At 37.2% G+C, this 21,274-nt stretch overlaps 1 protein-coding gene across 7 annotated transcripts in view; it reads right to left on the minus strand.

Moving 5' to 3' along the window:
- CCDC138 (coiled-coil domain containing 138) overlaps positions 1-21,274 on the minus strand; it is a 138,132-nt gene that overhangs the window by 115,511 nt on the left and 1,347 nt on the right. For 5 of the 7 annotated variants that reach the window (XM_045443730.1, XM_045443734.1, XM_045443735.1 and 2 more), the window contains exons 2-6: positions 20,997-21,054; positions 19,431-19,551; positions 17,372-17,499; positions 8,285-8,469; positions 738-896 (exon numbers count right to left, since the gene is read on the minus strand). In XM_045443730.1, coding sequence (XP_045299686.1) covers positions 738-896; positions 8,285-8,469; positions 17,372-17,499; positions 19,431-19,551; positions 20,997-21,054 — 651 coding nt within the window. The remainder of the gene's footprint in view (positions 1-737; positions 897-8,284; positions 8,470-17,371; positions 17,500-19,430; positions 19,552-20,996; positions 21,055-21,274) is intronic. The other 2 variants (XM_045443732.1, XM_045443733.1) reach the window with 1 other exon arrangement.

The raw sequence follows: 21,274 nt of genomic DNA on the forward strand, positions 1-21,274 counted from the left end.
AGGGAGGGATAACTACAAAGGAGTGTAAGGAAACCTTTGGGGTGCTAGAATTATTCTTTATCAGAATTATGGTGGTGATTACAAGACTATATGTATTTTTCAAAACAGAATGAAATTCATTCTCTGTAAGTTACACAGATAGTAATGTATCTATTGATATGAAACAAAGTATACTATATCACCTAGATAATATTCTTGAGAAAAATATTTAACCTGAATAAAATCCTTAGTAAATCCATCCAGGACATGACATAAGACTGCTGGCCTGGAATCTTCAAAGAAAGGTCTTACAAAAAGAAAACTGGCTGACTGCTCTACATTCAAAGAAACCAAAAAGACATAAAAATCAAATGTAATGCAAGAATTCTGTCTAGTTCTTTGATCAGAAAATAAAAACAAAAGATTTCAAGGCCCAACTGGGAAAGTGAATGTGGACCGTGTATTACATTAAATTTTTCAAGTACCATTAATTTCCTAATATGTTAACCATGCAGCAAATGTCCTTATGCTTACTTAGGAGACACATAGTCCTAAGATTAAGTAGTGATAATATTAAGGAAGTATTTAGGGGTGTTGAGTCATGATTTTTGCAAATGAGTTTCAAATGGCCGAGGAAAAAATACGTGGGGGGAAGGGAGGTTGGAGAAGAATGTGACAAAATGCTAAGATCTAGTGAATCTAAATTAAGAAGAAAAACACAAATTACATTACTGTGAAATCAAATGCTATATAGTTACCTCCTTTATAATCTGAAATCTTGTAAGAACCTCTTCTTCGACACCTTTAATTTTACTCAAAGCAGTTTCATGTCTGAAAAGCAGTTGTTCTCTTTCAACTAAAAAACGTTCCCGCTTTTGAAGTTCTTCAGCAAACTCCTGTTGGGCTGCAGTTTCACACTGTATTAAAATGTCAGATTCAAGTGTTTTTAGAAAATATATTCACAAACTCTACAAATTATGTTTTTATTTACTGAGGTTGTAGCTTAATCAAATGGTGTTTAGGACTACATGGGTACAAGTAAAGTGTGGATTACAGTAACAGCCAGACTAGCACAGCAAGTAAGTTTGCACAGAAATTCTATCTTGTTGCAAAATGATGTGACAACATAGTGAGATTCTACTATGAGGACTCTAGAGAATTTGAGGTACAAAATGCATCAGTACTATGCAGAATAACCCCCTTTCCAGCTTCAATTCCATGTCGTACTTTGACTTCACCATCTGCTCTTTTCCTATACTCTCCGCCCCCTTCCCTTCTTGTCCTTCACTTGGACTGAAAGGCCCCAGCCCTACATTACAGTACTAAGCACCTTCCCAGCCTCAATGCCGCACTACTCCATACCAATGGAGAAAACACACATCAGGAAAAGTTGTACTGTTGTAAATTCATGGAACCTATATCGGATTCTCAATGCAGTCCAGAAATCATTTTATATTTTCATGATTCACTCTCTCTCTCACTCTCCACAGTGTTTATTTCAAGCCTTCTCCACTCTTTACTTTGAAACCTCACTGGGGAGCCTGGGTGGCGCAGTCGGTTAAGTGTCCGACTTCAGCCAGGTCATGATCTCGCGGTCCGTGAGTTCGAGCCCCGCGTCAGGCTCTGGGCTGATGGCTCAGAGCCTGGAGCCTGTTTCCGATTCTGTGTCTCCCTCTCTCTCTGCCCTTCCCCCGTTCATGCTCTGTCTCTCTCTGTCCCAAAAATAAATAAACGTTGAAAAAAAAAAAAAAAAACCAGAAACCTCACCTCCCTCCTACACCATTCTGTTCAGACAGCCTCATCCCTAACTTCACAGGGAATACAGAAGACAGCAGAAGGAAACACCAATCTCCTGCCCTCAAGACACACAGTTCTCTTCTTCCCTCCCATTACAAAGGCAGACTCAGGATCTCATTGCCTGCTGTCTTCTTGTGGACACTGCCATGCTGATAACCCCTGTAATATTTTTAATCTCTCCCATCTCATCTGAAATGGAGTCTCTTTTGAAAATGCCCACTAACTGCCTCCCTTTCATAAAATTCTTTAACAGTCTGTCTACACCTGTTGAACCCTCTTCTTTATTTCCTAATCACTCCTCAATTTACTTCAATCTGGCCTTGGCCTGCATCCCCCTAATGAAATGGCTTACCTATTATTGCATCTGAAGGTCACTTTCAGTCCTGTAGAGTCTCTCAACAGCATTTTATACCAGAGCCCCTTTCTTCCAACCTAAAATAATCTCTTTCATTGGTCTCCATGACACCACTTTATCCTGGTTTTCCACCTCACTCTCTGGCCAGGGCTTCTCAGTCTTCTTTGCAGGCTCTGCTTCCTCTACTGTCATTTAATTACCAATGTTCCTCAGGATTTGGGCTTAAGCCACTTCCCTTCTCATCTTATACTCTCTCTGCTTGGTTCTCTCCACTCAATGGCTAAATTACCATGTATGTGCTAACTGCTCCCCACCTACAATTGCTCAGCTCTTTCTCCTAAGTTCCAAACTCAAGTCCAAACTGCCTACTGAATTGTGCTGCTTTCAGGTAGCACAAAATAAACATGTCCAAAACTGAATTCAATTAGCCATCAGGGAAATGCAAATCAAAACCACAATGAGGTGTCACTTCACACCCACTAGGATGGTCAGAATCAAAAAGACAAATAACCAATGTTGTCAACGATGTCAAGAAAATAGAACCCTCATACACTGCTGGCGGGAATGTAAAATGATGCAGTCATATTGGAAAAGTCTTGAAAATTCCTCAGAGTCAAACACAGAGCTACCACATGACCCTGCAATTCTATTCCTTCAAATACACCAAAGAGAGATGAAAGCAGATGTCCACACAAAACGTAAACATGAATGTTCATAGCAGCATTAGTCATAATAGCCAAAAAGTAGAAACCCACATGTCCATTAACTGATGGAAAAAAAGAAAAAAAGAAAACGTGGTGTATTTATGTAATGGAGTATTCAGTAATAAAAAGGAATAAAGTTCTGATATATGCTGCAACACAGATGAACCTTGAAAATATCAGGCTGAAAGAAGCCAGGCACTTCATACACACTACATATTATATTATTGCATTTATATGAAAAGTCCAGGATAAACAAATCTATAGCCAGAAAATAGATTAATGGTTGCCTAGGGCTGAGAGGAGTTAGGTGGGGTGGGAGGTCGGGGGAAGGGGTGGTTAATGAGGAAAGATATCTAATGAGTAGACTGGATAATGAAAATATTCTAAAATTGGCTGTGCTGATGGCAGCATATACTCTTTGAATATACCAAAAATAAGTAAATTGTACACTTTAAAAAAAATAAGAGGCCCTTCCAACATGTAAGGATACAACAAAAAGATGGCTGTCTATGAACTGGAAAGTGGGCTCCCAACAGACAATGAATCTGCTGAAGCTTGATCTTGGACTTCCTAGCTTCTGGAACTATTTGATGCGTGTTCACTGTTTTATGTAGCGCTCAGGAGGCCACTGTGAGGATATATCACATTTCCCTTTGTTGGAGATGGCTCAAGATGTATGGAATTGTTGAATCACTAAATTGCACACCTGAAACTAATATAACATTGTATGTTAACTGGACTTAAAATAAAAACTTAAAAAAAAAAAGATTTATTTAGTAGACCTTTTTTTGACTATCAGGTTTTAGATGTAGAAGCTTTCTGGGACCAGGCCTCCACCTGCCTTCACCTGCCTCAGTTCCAGCAGTTCCTGAGGGAGATATACTTAGCCTTGGAAGAGATGGATTCTAATGCAATCATTAACAGATGCACCACCATTGGTCAACTGTTAACAAAAACTTGCTAGAATTCTTTTATCTCAGCATGATGAAAGCCAGAATGTCCTACTATGATGCTTATATTGTTTGATTAACAAAGAATCCCAGAATTCTACAAAATTGAAACTTAACTCCTGAAAACAGAGTTGTCATCTCATATACTTTTAACATTCAGATTTAATATAAAAGAAATTGGTACTTTTACTCAAAGTGGTGGATATGTATCTGCAAATTACTATTCTGGTTCGCTTAAGAATATGGTCTCATTAGTGTGAGAACTCAGAATCATCTTAATGGATTTAACATTCACAGACAAAAAATGCAAACTACATCAGTGAGACAGCTATCAGATTATGGGAGAAAGACAACTCTGGGATGTTGATGATGGGAACGTAAATAAGTAGGCACAGCCACTTTGGAGAACAATTTAGTAGAACCCTGCACATTTTCTTCTTATAAGTTAAGGATACTTAAACAGAACTGTTTGTAAAGTATAAACTCCATCTTATATATTTATACAGAAATAAATAAAGTAATGGTGGTTTACTTAGAGGCCGAAATCCTACATGGCAGTTAAATAGGGGCGCCTGGGTGATTCAGTAGGTTAGGCATCCAACTTCAGCGCAGGTCATGATCTCATGGCTCATGAGTTGGAGACCCACATCAGGTTCTGTGCTAACAGCTTGGAGCTTGGAGCCCGCGTGCGATTCTGTATCTGCCCCTCTCTCTGCCCTCCCTGCTTCTGTTTCTGTCTCTCTCTCTCTCAAAAATAAACATTAAAAAAATTTTTTTAATGAGTATCTTAAAAAATAAAAAAATAAAATGAATGAACTAGATCTACATTTTCCAAACACATAAATCTCAAAAATCTAACAATGAATGAAGCAAAGAAACTACAAAAAGAAATCCACAATATATCATTACTTATGTAATGTTTTAAAACATTCAAAGCAATTACTACATGTGAATACATAAAAGTGCTAAAACAGGACACAACGGATCCACACCAATTTCAAGGGAGTGCTTAATTCTGGGAAAAGGGAGAAGAAATGGGAAGGAAGAAGGCTGTTTCAACTCTAAGTGAAATACTCTATTTCTTTTAAAAATAATATATAGAATTATTAATAAAACATTAGCATTATGCAATATTAATGGGTATACAGTTGATATTATAATATTCCCTATGTTTTTCTGTAGGTCCTAAGTATTTTATAAACTTTTAAAAACTAAAATACAGTGTTACCTAGTCAAATGTTGCAAATGAAAAGATACTAATAATAATAAAGGAATTATTTCCTGCACAAAAATTGAAGTTATACATTTGAAAAAAACATTCAAAAGGAAAAAATAAATTTCAAAAAAACAGAATTCTCTCCTCCTCCAGTTTTGTTCCCTACCCTTAACAAAAAGCAGCTTCATTTATCCAATAGCCAAAAGAATAAACCTACATTTCATTCTTGACTAAAACCCTACTGAATGGGGTGCCTGGGTGGCTCAGTTGGTTAATCATCCAACTCTTGATTTCCGCTCAGGTCATGATCTCGCAGTTAGTGAGACTGGGCCTTGCATCCAGCTCCAAGCTATCAGCATGGATTGTCAGCAATCCCATGCTTGGGATTCTCTTTCCTTCTCTCTCTACCCCTTCCCCACTCTCTCTCTCAAAATAAATAAACATTAAAAAGAATAAAAAGAATAAAACCCTACTGTACACCTTCCATATCAAAACAATCTCCAAGACCTACTGATCCCATCCCTTAAAAATGTTTAGACTCCATTCACTTCTTTCTACCCATCATCCTAACCCAGGACACCATCAGACTAGTCACATGTCTTCACATTCTGCCCTCTCTCTAGATCTCAGCTACAGGTGACAGCTTTAAATATCTATGTGAATGACTCCCAATTTAGTTACACATCCAAGACCTTTGTTCTAAATGCCAAGCTTTTAACTATTATGTCTCCATTAAATTCTCAAACTTAATCCTCCAAACTAAAATCTTGATCTTTCTCTCTATATCTATTCTTCCAAGTTGTACAAACCAGAAATACGGGAATCATCCCAGACACCTATTCTCTCCTATACCACATTCAACTCATTACACCAAGTCTAGCCGATTTTACCTACAAAAGCAATCTCTAATCTATTCAATTCCATTTCTCTGCCACCATCCAGTCCAAGTTACCATTACCTCTCACCTGCATGATTACAGTAGGATATCCTTCCCAGTCTCCCAACTTCCACATCTATGCCCCTACAACCCATTGATTTAATAAGCATACATTACATTAAGCAATTCCCCTACTCTAAAAATCCTGTTACTTACTACAATTTCTTGAATGAACATATCATCAGGCTTCTAGGGCTTCTCATACTAGACCATCACAGTCTAGTAGGGCTTATCCCTTACTCTTCCTCCACAGTTTAATTTAAATGTTACTTTCTCAGAAAACCTTACCTGACCTTTCAATCTATCCCAATCAGGTTTCATACTGTACTATATTATTTACTTAAATTTATAAAATTATAACTATATGAGTGCTCACAATTGATTTTAATAAGCTATGTGTGGCAAGAACCATATATATTTTATTTACTTCCATACACTCAACACCAAGCACGCAAATACATATTAACAAGGTTCAAATGTATGTTGAATAAAATCAAAGAGTAAGACAAAATATGTACACTTAATAACGTAACAGATGACTGAAAAAAAATGTTTAAGTTAGATTCAACTATAAATTAAACTAGATTAATCCACTGCACTTCATTTTTAATTAAATATTTGTATCTATATTGTGTTTACAGTAAATGATGTATCTTTACAAACTTGCTTATTCTTTTTTGTCTGCTAATTCTTTTTTATCTTATAAATTATTAGTAAAAGAATCTTTCCAATGCGCTATTTGTTACTCTGTCACTCATTTACTTAAAAATCTGTAGCAGCTGGGACACGTGGGTGGCTCAGTTGGACTTCAGCTCAGGGCATGACTTCACCATTCGTGAGTTCAAGCCCCACACTGGGCTGTGTGCTGATAGCTGAGCCTGGAGCCTGCTTCCAATTCTGCCTCCCTCTCTCTCTCTCTGCTCCTCCCTGCAATGTGCACGCGCTCCCTCTCTCAAAAATAAAACAAAAACAGGGGTGCCTGGGTGGCTTAGTCAGTTAAGTGTCTGACTTCAGCTGAGGGCATGACTTCACCATTCGTGAGTTCAAGCCCCACATCCGGCTTTGTGCTGACAGCTCAGAGCCTGGAGCCTGCTTCAGATTCTGTCTCCCTCTCTCTGCCCCTCAGCCGCTTGCGCTCTGTCTCTCCCTCTCTCTCAGATGTAAACAAACATTAAAAATAAACAAAGACATGAATAAATAAATAAATAGTTCTCTTTAAAAAAACAAAGCACATTTTAAAAAAGCCTGTAACAGCTAGCCTGGCTGTTATTTCTTCAGACAGGCTGATAAACTCAGTCTGACAAATCACTCCTTTCCCAAAACTTCTCCCCTCCAACTCCTTGCCACCTGGAATGGCCTTCCCACCTCCTCTCTAAATTTTTTCTCAGTCAACTTTAGACCCTCCTTGAGCTTTTCTCCAGTGATTTCAGGCAAAAATAATTTTTCTGAAACGCTATAGTAATTATAATCTGAATTATTTGGACAAAATGAGATACTGGGTTGTTCTTTTTTTAATACTAGTTTTTAAAAAAATGTTGTAACCATTTCATTGTATGCAAACATATGTACAATTCCAGCTAGAACAGTTTCAGTCAGGAATTGTGTATTATACATACTTTTGCTTCCTTCTGTACTCCCACCTAGTGGACACTTGATAAATATATGAATTACATCTTTTAGAAATAAAAAAATCCCAAAGACAAAATATCAATGTTCTGAACTGAATTCTGGTGAGAAGTGACAAGAGAACTTCTTATGTATAGGTATTTAAAACAATGCATCAGGAACACTACTTCAAAAAGCACTTTCTAAGGGCACCTGGGTGGCTCAGTCAGTTAAGCATCCGACTTCAGCTTAGGTCATGATCTCACAGTTTGTGAGTTCAAGCCCCACACCGGGCTCTCTGCTGTCAGCACAGAACCTGCTTCGGATCCTCTCTCTCTCTCTCTGCCCCTCCCCTGCTGGTTCTCTCTCTCTCTCTCTCTCTCTCTTTAAATAAATAAATAAACTAAAAAAAAAAAAAAAAAAAGAAAAGAAAAAGCACATTTTACCAGCAGATATTGTTTTATTTCAGAAGCAAGGATGGGATGGAAATAAAGAAATAAACATAAAACACCAGACAGCCTGAAATCCAAGAAATATACCTATTCATAAAAACACCATTTACATTTTTCCCTCAGCTATAAAATTTCCCTTCAATAATTGTAATAAATTTGTCCCTTCTCACCGTATCTCAACAGACTTACCTAAAATAATTTAAATGACATACTCTATTCAAATTTTATAAATGTTTGGTATTTAGAACATAAATACATCTGAATTCTAAATTCAGTTTTGAGTTCTTACCTGCAGTTTCTGATGTATTTGAAATAATTCATCATATATCTGATTAATCTGATATGGAAGTATTCTCTGCTTGTTTGGTACTTTAGATGTCGGATAGCTAACACGTCTCAGAGGACAGTCACTTGCATCACTACAACATTCAGTCCAATTTCTTGAATTTGCGGCCAAATTAGTTGGCTGGGCAACTGGTAAAAAAAATTATCAAGCTTATTAATTTACAGTTTTAAGTATTTCAGAGTAATCTTCAGAAAGTTACTTTAAATGTGAATTACAGTATTGTTAAAAAGTCTCCAAGTATTGGGCTGCCTGGGTGACTCAGTCGGCTGAGCACCTGACTCTTGATTTTGGCCCAGGTTGTGATCTCATGGTCGCGAGATCGAGCCGTGTGTCAGCCTCCATGCTAAGCATGGACCCTGCTTGGGATTCTGTCGCTCTCTCCCTTGTCCCTCCTCCCCACTCATGCTCTCTCTCAAAAACAACAAAACAAAACAAAAAAAGAAGACTCCAAGTAGAGACTTGCAGAGAGAAAGAATTATACAATAAATGTGATAAAATGTTAACATTTAGAAGATCTGTGTAAAGGTCTTACAGATGCTCTTTGCTCTTTTTGCAACTTTTTTGTAAGTCTGAAATTATTTCAAAATTGATTTCAAAGTGCATGAAAACATTCATGTATTAACTGCCTAGGCCAAGAAATGGAAAATTACCTCAGAAGCCCCCGATCATATTCCCTTCTCTCCCTTAAACCAAATTAACTACTAAGCCAAATATAGCATTAACCATTGCTTTACTTTTTAAATTTTTACTACTTGGGTAAAAAAAATTTTAAGATTTGTTTTGCCTATTGTTTTGCCTGTTTTAAACTTTATATAATATCTGTAATCATTTAATGATGCAATTATGTAATTTCTATAACCTCGTTTAAATATGTTCCTATGTTAATGACAGAATCAGGTCAAAATCTTCACTACTTCATTTTGTTTTATATTTTTATATGCCAACATTCTACTATAGGTTGATACGTGAGCTGTTTGTCTACATAGATGCTCTATGCACATGGCTCCTGTTACACGCATTCAAGAGTTTACCTAGGGTATATGACTAACAGCAACAATGCTGGATCACAGGGTACATGTACATGTTCAATTGTGCTAGTGATGCCAAAATGCTTCCCAAAGTGGTTATACTAATTTACTCTCCCAACAGCAGTGGATGAGCAAGTTCCTCTTGCTTCATTTCTTTGCCAACACTGTATTGTCAGAGTTTATTTTCTGTTAATACTGAAAGCTGTGGTTTTAACTTGCATTAGCCTTCCTGAGAACACCAGTTTTAAGAAGGGGGCCTCCTATTTTACTCCCAGAACGCCAGGTTTAAGAAGGGGGTCTCCTATTTTACTCCCCATCTTGGACAGATCCTAGGGAGCCAAAATAAAAATTACATGAATTTTTACAAAGAAAAAGTTTCACTTCACTCAGTCCAGCAAACACCCTTAAAGTGAAAGACACTTTCAGTGTGCTGCTTGCCTTTCTAGATTCCCAGCTCACAATCAGTAGCTTAAATATTCCTTAATTATGTTAACTTTTAAATATATTCACCCTTTATTTTTTTTTTTTTACATTATCCTATATTTTCAATTGTTTTTCAGGGGGAAAATCCACCATGTAGCCAGAAACACAAGTCCAGGCATAATTATTTTTCATTTTCCTCAAACTGAGATGAATGGAACAAAGAGGATGACAAAGAGCAGGAAGGGAGAAATGAGTGTGTGTTGCGTACAGACAATGTATTATGCCCAGAAGAGATGCACGGAGGCTATCAGAGAGGGAACAGTGCTCTAAAAGTCTTGCAGCCAAGAGGAAGCCATCTCTGGGTGCCCTGAAATCCTGACAAAACTATGACATGCAGCCATGTACAGAGAGAGTTATTAAACAAGTGCCTGAAGAAGTCGTACCTTAAGCAATCTGCAGTAGTCTTAAAATATTAAGGGATTACTCAAATCTACCACAATATTTACTGACTTCCTAACAAATACTGCTATGAAAAAAAAAAAACAAGAAATTATAAAAAGTACTGAGTTGAAAACTGTATGGAGGTTCCTCAAAAAATTTAAAACAGAGGGGAAGATGGCAGCATAGGAGGATGCTGGGCTCACCGCATCCTGCTGGTCACTTAGATTCCACCTACACCTGCCTAAATAACCCAGAAAACCGTCAGAAGACTAGCAGAATGGAGTCTTTGGAGCCAAGCGCAGACGAGAGGCCCACGGAAGAGGGTAGGAAGGGCGGAGAGGCGGTGTGCCCTACACGGACTGGCGGGAGGGAGCCAGGGGGGAGGGGCAGCCCGCCGGCCAAGCAGAGACCACAAGTCTGGCTGGCAAAAGTGGAGGGGCCAGACGGTGTGTGTTCAGACAGCAAGCGGGACTTAACATCTGGAAGGTTATAAGTTAACAGCTCTACTCAGAGAGTGGGAAGGCTGAAGGAAAACGGGAGGGAGAGTTGCTGAGCCCCGGACGACAGAGCTCAGCTTGGCTGGGAACAAAGGCGCTCGCCAGCATCATCTCCCTCGCCTATCCCCCAGCCAAAATCCCAAAGGGAACCAATTCCTGCCAGGGAACTTGCTTGCACCACGCAAACACCGAACGCTGTGCTTCTGCAGATCCATTCCTCAAGCAGTGGGTCTGACTCCCTCCCGGTGCCACAGGGCCCCTCCTGAAGCAGATCACCGAAGGAGAAGGAGGAGAAGCTAGCTGAGCCTGCCACTCCCGCCACCATGCACCTTGCCTATCCACCCCAGCTAATACGCCAGATCCCCAGCACCACAAGCCTGGCAGTGTGCAAGTAGCCCAGACAGGCCACGCCACCCCACAGTGAATCCTGCCCTCAGGAGAGGGGAAGAGAAGGTACACACCAGTCTGACTGTGGCCCCAGCGGTGGGCTGGGGGCAGACATCAGGTCTGACTGCTGCCCCACCCACAAACACAAGTTATTCAAGACAGCACAGGGGAAGTGCCCTGCAGGTCCGCACCATTCCAGGGACTATACAAAATGACAAAATGGAAGAATTCCCCTCAAAAGAATCTCCAGGACATAACAATAGCTAACGAACTGATCAAATTTAAACAATGTAACAGAAAGTGAATTTAGAATAATAGTCATGAAATTAATCGCTGGGCTTGAAAACAGCATAGAGGACAGCAGAAAATCTATTGCTACAGGGATCAAGGGACTAAGGAATAGTCAGGAGGAAGTAAAAAATGCTATAAACGAATTGCGAAATAGAATGGAAACGACCACGGCTCAGATTGAAGAGGCAGAGGACAGAATAGGTGAACTAGAAGATAAAATTATGACAAAACAAGAAGCTGAGAAAAAGAGAGAAAAAAATCCAGGAGTATGAGGGGAAAATTAGAGAACTAAGTGATGCACTAAAGAGAAATAATCTACGCATAATTGGTATTCCAGAAGAAGCAAGAGGGAAAGGTGCTGAAGGTGTACTTGAAGAAATAATAGCTGAGAACTTCCCGGATCTGGGAAAGGAAAAAGGCATTGAAATCCAAGAGGCAGAGAGAACTCCCTTCAGACGTAACTTGAATCGATCTTCTGCATGACATATCATAGTGAAACTGGCAAAATACAAGGATAAAGAGAAAATTCTGAAAGCAGCAAGGGATAAACGTGCCCTGACATATAAAGGGAGACCTATAAGACTTGTGACTGATCACTCTTCTGAAACTTGGCAGGCCAGAAAAGAATGGCAGGAGATCTTCAATGTGATGACCAGAAAAAATATGAAGCCGAGAATCCTTTATCCAGCAAATCTGTCATTTAGAATAGAAAGAGAGATAAAGGTCTTCCCAAACAAAAACTGAAGGAATTCGTCACCACTAAACCAGCCCTACAAGAGATCCTAAGGGGGATCCTGTGAGACAAAGTACCAGAGACATCACTACAAGCATAAAATATGCAGACATCACAATGACGCTAAACCCGTATCTTTCTATAATAACACTGAATGTAAATGGATTAAATGCACCAACCAAAAGACATAGGGTATCAGAATGGATAAGAAAACAAGACCCATCTATTTGCTGTCTACAAGAGACTCGTTTTAGACCCAAGGACACCTTCAGATTGAGAGTGAGGGGATGGAGAACTATCTTGCTCCTGGAAGTCAAAAGAAAGTTGGAGTAGCCATACTTATATCAGACAAACTAGACTTTAAATTAAAGACTGTAACAGGAGATGAAGAAGGGCATTATATAATAATTACAGGGTCTATCCATCAGGAAGAGCTAACAATTATAAATGTCTATGCACCAATACGGAAGCCCCCAAATATATAAAACAATTAGTCACAAACATAAGCAACCTTATTGATAAGAATGTGGTAATTGCAGGGGACTTTAACACTCCACTTACAGCAATGGATAGATCATCTAGACACACAGTCAATAAAGAAACAAGGGCCCTGAATGATACATTGGATCAGTTGAACTTGACAGATATATTTAGAACTCTGCATCCCAAAGCAACAGAATATACTTTCTTCTCGAGTGCACATGCAACATACTCCAAGATAGATCATACACTGGGTCACAAAACAGCCCTTCATAAGTATACAAGAATTGAGATCATACCATGCATACTTTCAGACCACAATGCAATGAAGCTTGAAATCAACCACAGGAAAAAGTCTGGAAAACCTCCAAAAGCATGGAGGTTAAAGAATACCCTACTAAAGAATGAATGGGTCAATCAGGCAATCATAGAAGAAATTAAAAAATATATGGAAACAAAAGAAAATGAAAACACAACAATCCAGACGCTTTGGGATGCAGCAAAGGCAGTCCTGAGAGGAAAATACATTGCAATCCAGGCCTATCTCAAGAAACAAGAAAAATCCCAAATACAAAATCTAACAGCACACCTAAAGGAAACAGAAGCAGAACAGCAAAGACAGCCTAAATCCAGCAAAAGAAGAGAAATAATAAAGATCAGAGCAGAAATAAACAATATAGAATCTAAAAAAACTGTAGAGCAGATCAACGAAACCAAGAGTTGGTTTTTTGAAAAAATAAACAAAACTGATAAACCTCTAGCCAGGCTTCTCAAAAAGAAAAGGGAGATGACCCAAATAGATAAAATCATGCATGAAAATGGAATTATTACAACCAATCCCTCAGAGATACAAGCAATTATCAGGGAATACTATGAAAAATTATATGGCAACAAACTGGACAACCTGGAAGAAATGGACAAATTCCTAAACACCCACACGCTTCCAAAACTCAATCAGGAGGAAATAGAAAACTTGAACAGACCCATAACCAGTGAAGAAATTCAATCAGTCATCAAAAATCTCCCAACAAATAAGAGTCCAGGACCAGATGGCTTCCCAGGGGAGTTCTACCAGACGTTTAAAGCAGAGATAATACCTATCCTTCTCAAGCTATTCCAAGAAATAGAAAGGGAAGGAAAACTTCCAGACTCATTCTATGAAGCCAGTATTACTTTGATTCCTAAACCAGACACAGACCCAGTAAAAAAAGAGAACTACAGGCCAATATCCCTGATGAATATGGATGCAAAAATTCTCAATAAGATACTAGCAAATCGAATTCAACAGCATATAAAAAGAATTATTCACCATGATCAAGTGGGATTCATTCCTGGGCTGCAGGGCTGGTTCAACATTTGCAAATCAATCAACGTGATACATCACATTAATAAAAGAACAATATGATCCTGTCAATTGATGCAGAAAAGGCATTTGACAAATTCAGCAACCTTCTTAATAAAAACCCTTCAGAAAGTCAGGATAGAAGAAACATACTTAAACATCATAAAAGCCATTTATGAAAAGCCCACAGCTAACATCATCCTCAATGGGGAAAAACTCAGAGCTTTTTCCCTGAGATCAGGAACACAACAGGGATGTCCACTCTCACCGCTGTTGTTTAACATAGCATTGGAAGTGCTAGCATAAGCAATCAGACAACAAAAGGAAATCAAAGGCATCAAAATTGGCAAAGATGAAGTCAAGCTTTCACTTTTTGCAGATGACATGATATTATACATGGAAAATCTGACGGATTTTCATTATACATGGAAAACCCACCAGAAGTCTGCTAGAACTGATACATGAATTCAGCAAAGTTGCAGGATACAAAATCAATGTACAGAAATCAGTTGCATTCTTATACACTAACAATGAAGCAACAGAAAGACAAATAAAGAAACTGATCCCATTCACAATTACACCAAGAAGCATAAAATACCTGGGGATAAATCTAACCAAAGATGTAAAAGATCAGTATGCTGAAAACTACAGAAAGCTTATGAAGGAAATTGAAGAAGATATAAAGGAATGGAAAAACATTCCGTGCTCATGGATTGGAAGAATAAATATTGTCAAAATGTCAATACTACCCAAAGCTATCTACACGTTCAATGCAATCCCAATCAAAATTGCACCAACATTCTTCTCGAAACTAGAACAAGCAATCCTAAAATTCATATGGAACCACAAAAGGCCTCAGATAGCCAAAGTCATTTTGAAGAAGAAGACCAAAGCAGGAGGCATCACAATCCCAGACTTTAGCCTCTACTACAAAGCTGTCATCATCAAGACAGCATGGTATTGGCACAAAAACAGACACATAGACCAATGGAATAGAATACAAACCCCAGAACTAGACCCACAAAAGCATGGCCAACTCATCTTTGACAAAGCAGGAAAGAACATCCAATGCAGAAAAGGCAGTCTCTTTAACAAATGGTGCTGGGAGAACTGGACAGCAACATGCAGAAGGTTGAAACTAGACCACTTTCTCACACCATTCACAAAAATAAACTCAAAATGGATAAAGGACCTGAATGTGAGACAGGAAACCATCAAAACCCTAGAGAAGAAAGCAGGAAAAGACCTCTCTGACCTCAGCCGTAGCAATCTCTTACTTGACACATCCCCAAAGGCAAGGGAATTAAAAGCAAAAGTGAATTACTGGGACCTTATGAAGATAAAAAGCTTCTGCACAGCAAAGGAAACAACCAACAAAACTAAAAGGCAACCAACGGAATGGGAAAAGATATTTGCAAATGACATATCGGACAAAGGGCTAGTATCCAAAATCTATAAAGAGCTCACCAAACTCCACACCCGAAAAACAAATAACCCAGTGAAGAAATGGGCAGAAAATATGAATAGACACTTCTCTAAAGAAGACATCCGGATGGCCAACAGGCACATGAAAAGATGCTCAAAGTCGTTCCTCATCAGGGAAATACAAATCAAAACCACACCCAGATATCACCTCACACCAGTCAGAGAGGCCAAAATGAACAAATTAGGAGACTATAGATGCTGGCGAGGATGTGGAGAAACGGGAACCCTCTTGCACTGTTGGTGGGAATGCAAATTGGTACAGCCACTCTGGAAAACAGTGTGAAGTTCCTCAAAAAATTAAAAATAGACCTACCCTATGACCCAGCAATGGCACTGCTAGGAATTTACCCAAGGGATACAGGAGTACTGATGCATAGGGGCGCTTGTACCCTAATGTTTATAGCAGCACTCTCAATAGCCAAATTATGGAAAGAGCCTAAATGTCCATCAACTGATGAATGGATAAAGAAATTGTGGTTTATATACACAATGGAGTACTACGTGGCAATGAGAAAGAATGAAATATGGCCCTTTGTAGCAACGTGGATGGAACTGGAGAGTGTGATGCTAAGTGAAATAAGCCATACAGAGAAAGACAGATACCATATGTTTTCACTCTTATGTGGATCCTCAGAAACTTAACAGAAACCTATGGGGGAGAGGAAGGAAAAAAAAAAAAAAAAAAAAGAGGTTGGAGTGGGAGAGCCAAAGCATAAGAGACTCTTAAAAACCGAGAACAAACTGAGGGTTGATGGGGGGTGGGAGGGAGGGGAGGGTCGGTGATGGGTATTGAGGAAGGCACCTTTTGGGATGAGCACTGGGTGTTGTATGGAAACCAATTTGACAATAAACTTCATACACTGAAAAAAAAGAAAAATTAAAACAGAACTACCCTATGACCAAGCAATTGCACTACTAGGTATTTATTCAAAGGATACAGGAATGCTGATTCAAAGAAGCACATGAATCTCAATGTTTATAACAGCACTATCAACAAGAGTCAAATTATGGAAATAGCCCAAATGTCCATCGACTGATGAATGGATAAAGAAGATTATATCTATATATACAGATTATAACTATCTATCTATCTAATGGAATACTACTCAGTGATCTAAAAGAATGAAACCTTGCCATTTGCAACAATGTGGATGAAACTAGAGTATATTATGCTAAGAGAATTACCAGTCAGAGAAAGATAAATATCGTTATGATTTCACTCGTGTGGAATTTAAGAAACAAAACAGATGCGCATAGGGGAAGGGAAGGAAAAATAAGATAAAAACGAGAAGGCGGCAAACCATAAGAGACTCTTAAATACACAGATGAAACTAAGAGTTGCTGGAGGGGAGGTGGGGCAAGGGGTTGTGCTAAATAATGTGTACTAAGGAGGGCACTTGTTGAGATGGCCACTAGGTGTTGTGTATAAGTGATGAATCACTAAATTCTACTCCTAAAATCAATACTACACAGTATGTTAATTATTTTGGTAAGTTTTGAGAGTATGGGAATACTACTGGAAAATAATGAAGTTTATCTTTCTCATCTTTAGTTTAACAATAAGCGCAATTACTGCCTCATGGCTTACACAAATGCAAGATCACAGAAATATACAGAGAACCAGTGTTATTACTACAGGATAAGCTTTATGTGCTCTACTTAACAAAGCTACTTTTTAAATGACTGTCCTAGGGGCACCTGGATGGCTCAGTTGGTTGAGTGTCCAACTTTGGCTCAGAGCATGATCTCACAGGTGGATAGCTGACAGATCAGAGCCTGGAGTCTGCTTCGGATTCTGTGTTTCCCTCTCTCTCTATCCCTCCCTGGCTCGTGCTCTCTCCCTCTCTCCCTCAAAAATAAATAAAACATTAAAAAAAAAAAAAATGAAAGAAATGACTGTTCTAAAATGAGTACATCTTTTACCTTTTTCTATGTCTTTAAAAGACTGCTTGGTTATCTTGGAGGTACTAACTCCATAATCATTTTCAATTAAGTCTTCTTTTGCTTCTTTTTGCTTCAAATCTTGAAAAGAATCCAGTTCATCATCTAGGCTTTAAAAATAAAAAATTCTATCACAGCATTCTGGAAGTTTTCTACAGTATTTAAAAAAGATAAAAGTGCTTTCCAAATATTAACAGCACAAAAATTGAAAAAAAAGTAACAAGTAAACATTTTAAAGTGGAAAACATAAAAATATGAAAAATAATAGCCAATGGTCTAAAAACTCACTACAAACATCTTTCTACATATTCAAATGGGCACAATTTAAAATAACATATACCTATAGAATGTTCTACAACTGCCCATCTCTTTCCTTTGTTTCCTAATATTTCTGTGAGGTCACTATAACAGGTAATGTCAGCTATAATTTTAGCTAAAAAAATGTAATGTCTAACAGGAAGAAACCAAACCCTAAAGAATTTAAATAATGGACAGGTGACATAACTAGTAAGGTAAAGCAGAACTGGAATCTCTGGTGTTTTCTCCAAAAAGATGATCTCAAAGTTGAAATTTGTAGAGCAGTGCTATTCAAAGGAATATAAGTCAATCACATAAGATAACTTAAAATTCCCTAGTAGTGATACTAAAAACATAAAAAGACATAACATTTTAACTATGTGTTATATTTAACCCAGTATATCTAAAAGATTATTTTAACATATAATCAATATAAAAATTATTAAGATATTTTGCATTCTTTATCCATCTTTGAAATCCGGTGTGTATTTTGTACTTACAGCATTTCAAGTACTCAATAGCCTCATGTGGCTTGTGGCTACTTGTGCTGGACAGTACTATAATTCCAGATTAGATAATAATTAAGGATTGTGAAAAAACTGTCTAATGTTATAAAAACTTTCATAGTTCAAAGCCTTCAAATTATAACTGGAAATTATACCCAGATTATTTATAAAAACAAAAAATGACAAAACTATCAGTTAAATATAAGAAAATAATTTCCAGAAATTCATAATCTGAAAACAATTTTTTACTTTCCTTACTCTATATTCAATCTACCTCATGTCCAAATCTTAAATCTAGATTAACAATGCTACTTTGTGAATGCCAAATTAAACAGTAATAACAACAGTAATAGCACTTTGAGTGCTTTTCTATGTACTAGACACCGTTCTAAGTGCTTCATATGGATTAAATCATTTAAGCAGAGAAAGAAGCAATTATATAAAATATTCAAGCTCTCAAATATGAATTACATTAATATTATATGTATATTTTAGGCACAGTTAACTCTTCCTCTCCCCACAATTATCTCAACATTTCATTTTGTGTATGTATACATCTTTATGGTTTAACATTATTTGAAAATGTTGATACCCACAGCACTTTCTTCTGCCATGTATTTCTGGCTTTTAATAACACCTAACTTAGAACTTTATTTCTTCTTAGCTTCCACTGTTTTTATATTGATTTCACTCACATAGTAAAATCTCCTCTACAAAACTATTTACCCCTCACAGACCAACACTCTATCATGCATATTTTGTAGTTACCAACTCACCAGACTGGTTTCTTCCATCTCTTTCTCTCAACTACCTAAAATATAGCTTACCACCCTAGTAGACAATGAATGTGGCGTTAAACATCACTGCCCAACAAACCTGCATTCATTTTTATCCTACATCCTTAAAAAAAAAAAAGGAAAGAAAGAAAGAAAGGGAATATGGTGTTCATTTGGGTCCTGGATGAATAACCATAAAAATAACTTCACGTTTTGTACTGTGTAAATAACTTTCCATTATACTACCAAATGTAATGAATGCTAGGTTCATGCTTTTATAACAAAGATCTCAGTAAAAATAAATCAGTCTCTATAACCAGTCAGCAAGCTCCAGACTGCTTGTTACTTCCTAAAAAAAAAAAAAAAAAAAAAAAAGGCAAAGACATAAACAAACCACTCTTTAATCTCCCAGTTTTTTAGACACTGAGGGGATAGCAACAGTAAGGATTCAGGGTACTTTACCAATTCACATTTAACTGTTTGAATGAACTACAAAGTGGTGTTGTGCAATGGTTTCTTTCATCGGAATAACATCTTAACGTTGAACCAACTTTATCACCAGATGAGAAGATATCCAAATCATCTGTTAACAAAACAGAAAAAAGCAGAGATTACTAAGATCAGATACTAATCTCATTCTAGGCTTCTAAGGTAAGATGGCAAAATTATCTAATGATTTCTTATGTGTATATCTCTGTAACGCAAACTTCAGAAAACAAGCATCAAGCCTTGTATTAATATGGCACTTTACTGATTACAAAATGCTCTTTCATTTATTACCTTATTTGATCCTAGCAACAGCTAGCTTACTCTGAAGTAAGCAGAATTGGTGCCTTTAACCCTATTCAAATGGTGGTAAGTTTAAGGACCAGAGAAGTTAGTGAAGTTATCTAAGTAACAGAACCAGCAAGTGGAAAGATTAAAATTCAGAATTCAGCCTTCTTCCTACCTAATCATATTTCATCAGTCTCAAACATTAAACATTTTATTTTTTAATTTTATATATTTTAAACATTCAACATTTAACAGACTGTTAGCCTGTATCCAAATTCAGAGACTAAAAGGCAAAGAGAGCTTCTCTGATAAGAAATTTAGAATTTTTTTTTCCTTAAGGTTTTATTTTTAAGTAATCTCCACAGCCAATGTGAGGCTCAGACTTACAACCCCAAGATTGGGAGTCACATGCCCTACTGACTGAGCCAACCAGGAATCCCTATAAATATTTTTAAATGTATGCACCTTTGTCTAATATGCATTTTTACCCCATCAGAAATTAAATGAGCTATACTTTTTGTTACATTTTAGAAAGTTGGAAATTTTAGGCTAAATTTCAAACTAAAATACAATTTTAAGATATTTTTTAGATACTAGACTCAGTAATAACTGGGTCTTTTTTTCACACTGAAGAAATGTTTCAAGAGTGTTTACAAAATTTCAAAATGAAATAAACTTGGAAAAAAATGAAATTCTCTAATCTACTCTGACAAAACTTTTAAAGATACTGTTTTTGTTGCAATCACCTCAAAATTCAACAATTGTACTTACTCGTAAAAACATCACCAAAGAAGTATCAACAAATCAAAAGACTAATGGTTAGTTATACATTACTTCCAGATTGCCACATAATGTTCCAATGCACCCAATCCCACAATATAATTATCTTTATCAAGTATATTTGATAAATTCTTCCAGTGCAACAATTACCTCAGTAACTTGGAAAGTCTACGCCTTAAAAACAAAGCAGTTTTCTTTACCCAATATACTTTACCCAATCTCTAAAGGCAAAAAAAAAAAAAAAAAAAAAATTGTAATTGAAACACCAAAAAAATTAATTCAATTTGATTTAAAGACATCTTACATTTACCCACAAAATCTTGGTTACTATTAGTTTGTTACCCGATTGAAGAAAGCTTAATATCACAAGATATCTGGCACTTAGTCTTAAATCTAAACATTTTTTTTTTAATGTTTTCTCTTAAATTAAATTTGTTAAAACCCCCAAGTATACAAAATACTCTATCAGCTTACCTGGGGAGGTTAGAGATCTTCTCTTCCATTTAGCCTGATCAAAATTTGAAAAATCATACTTAAAAAAAAAAAGATATATTTAATTTGTATATTAAGAATCAATCTACAGTCTCAAAAAAGAGTTCCCCACCAATTATGTACTAAGTACAAGGGTTAATTACAAAGGTTAGAGTGGACAAATCTTGTAGACACTACCTTAACCAACTGGTTAAAATTAATATCCGGAATAACAGGACAAAGCAACATTGCAAGTCTCCTAATGAACAAGCGCAACCCAC

Source organism: Leopardus geoffroyi, chromosome A3 (assembly GCF_018350155.1).
Source record: "Leopardus geoffroyi isolate Oge1 chromosome A3, O.geoffroyi_Oge1_pat1.0, whole genome shotgun sequence".
NCBI lineage: Eukaryota > Metazoa > Chordata > Mammalia > Carnivora > Felidae > Leopardus > Leopardus geoffroyi.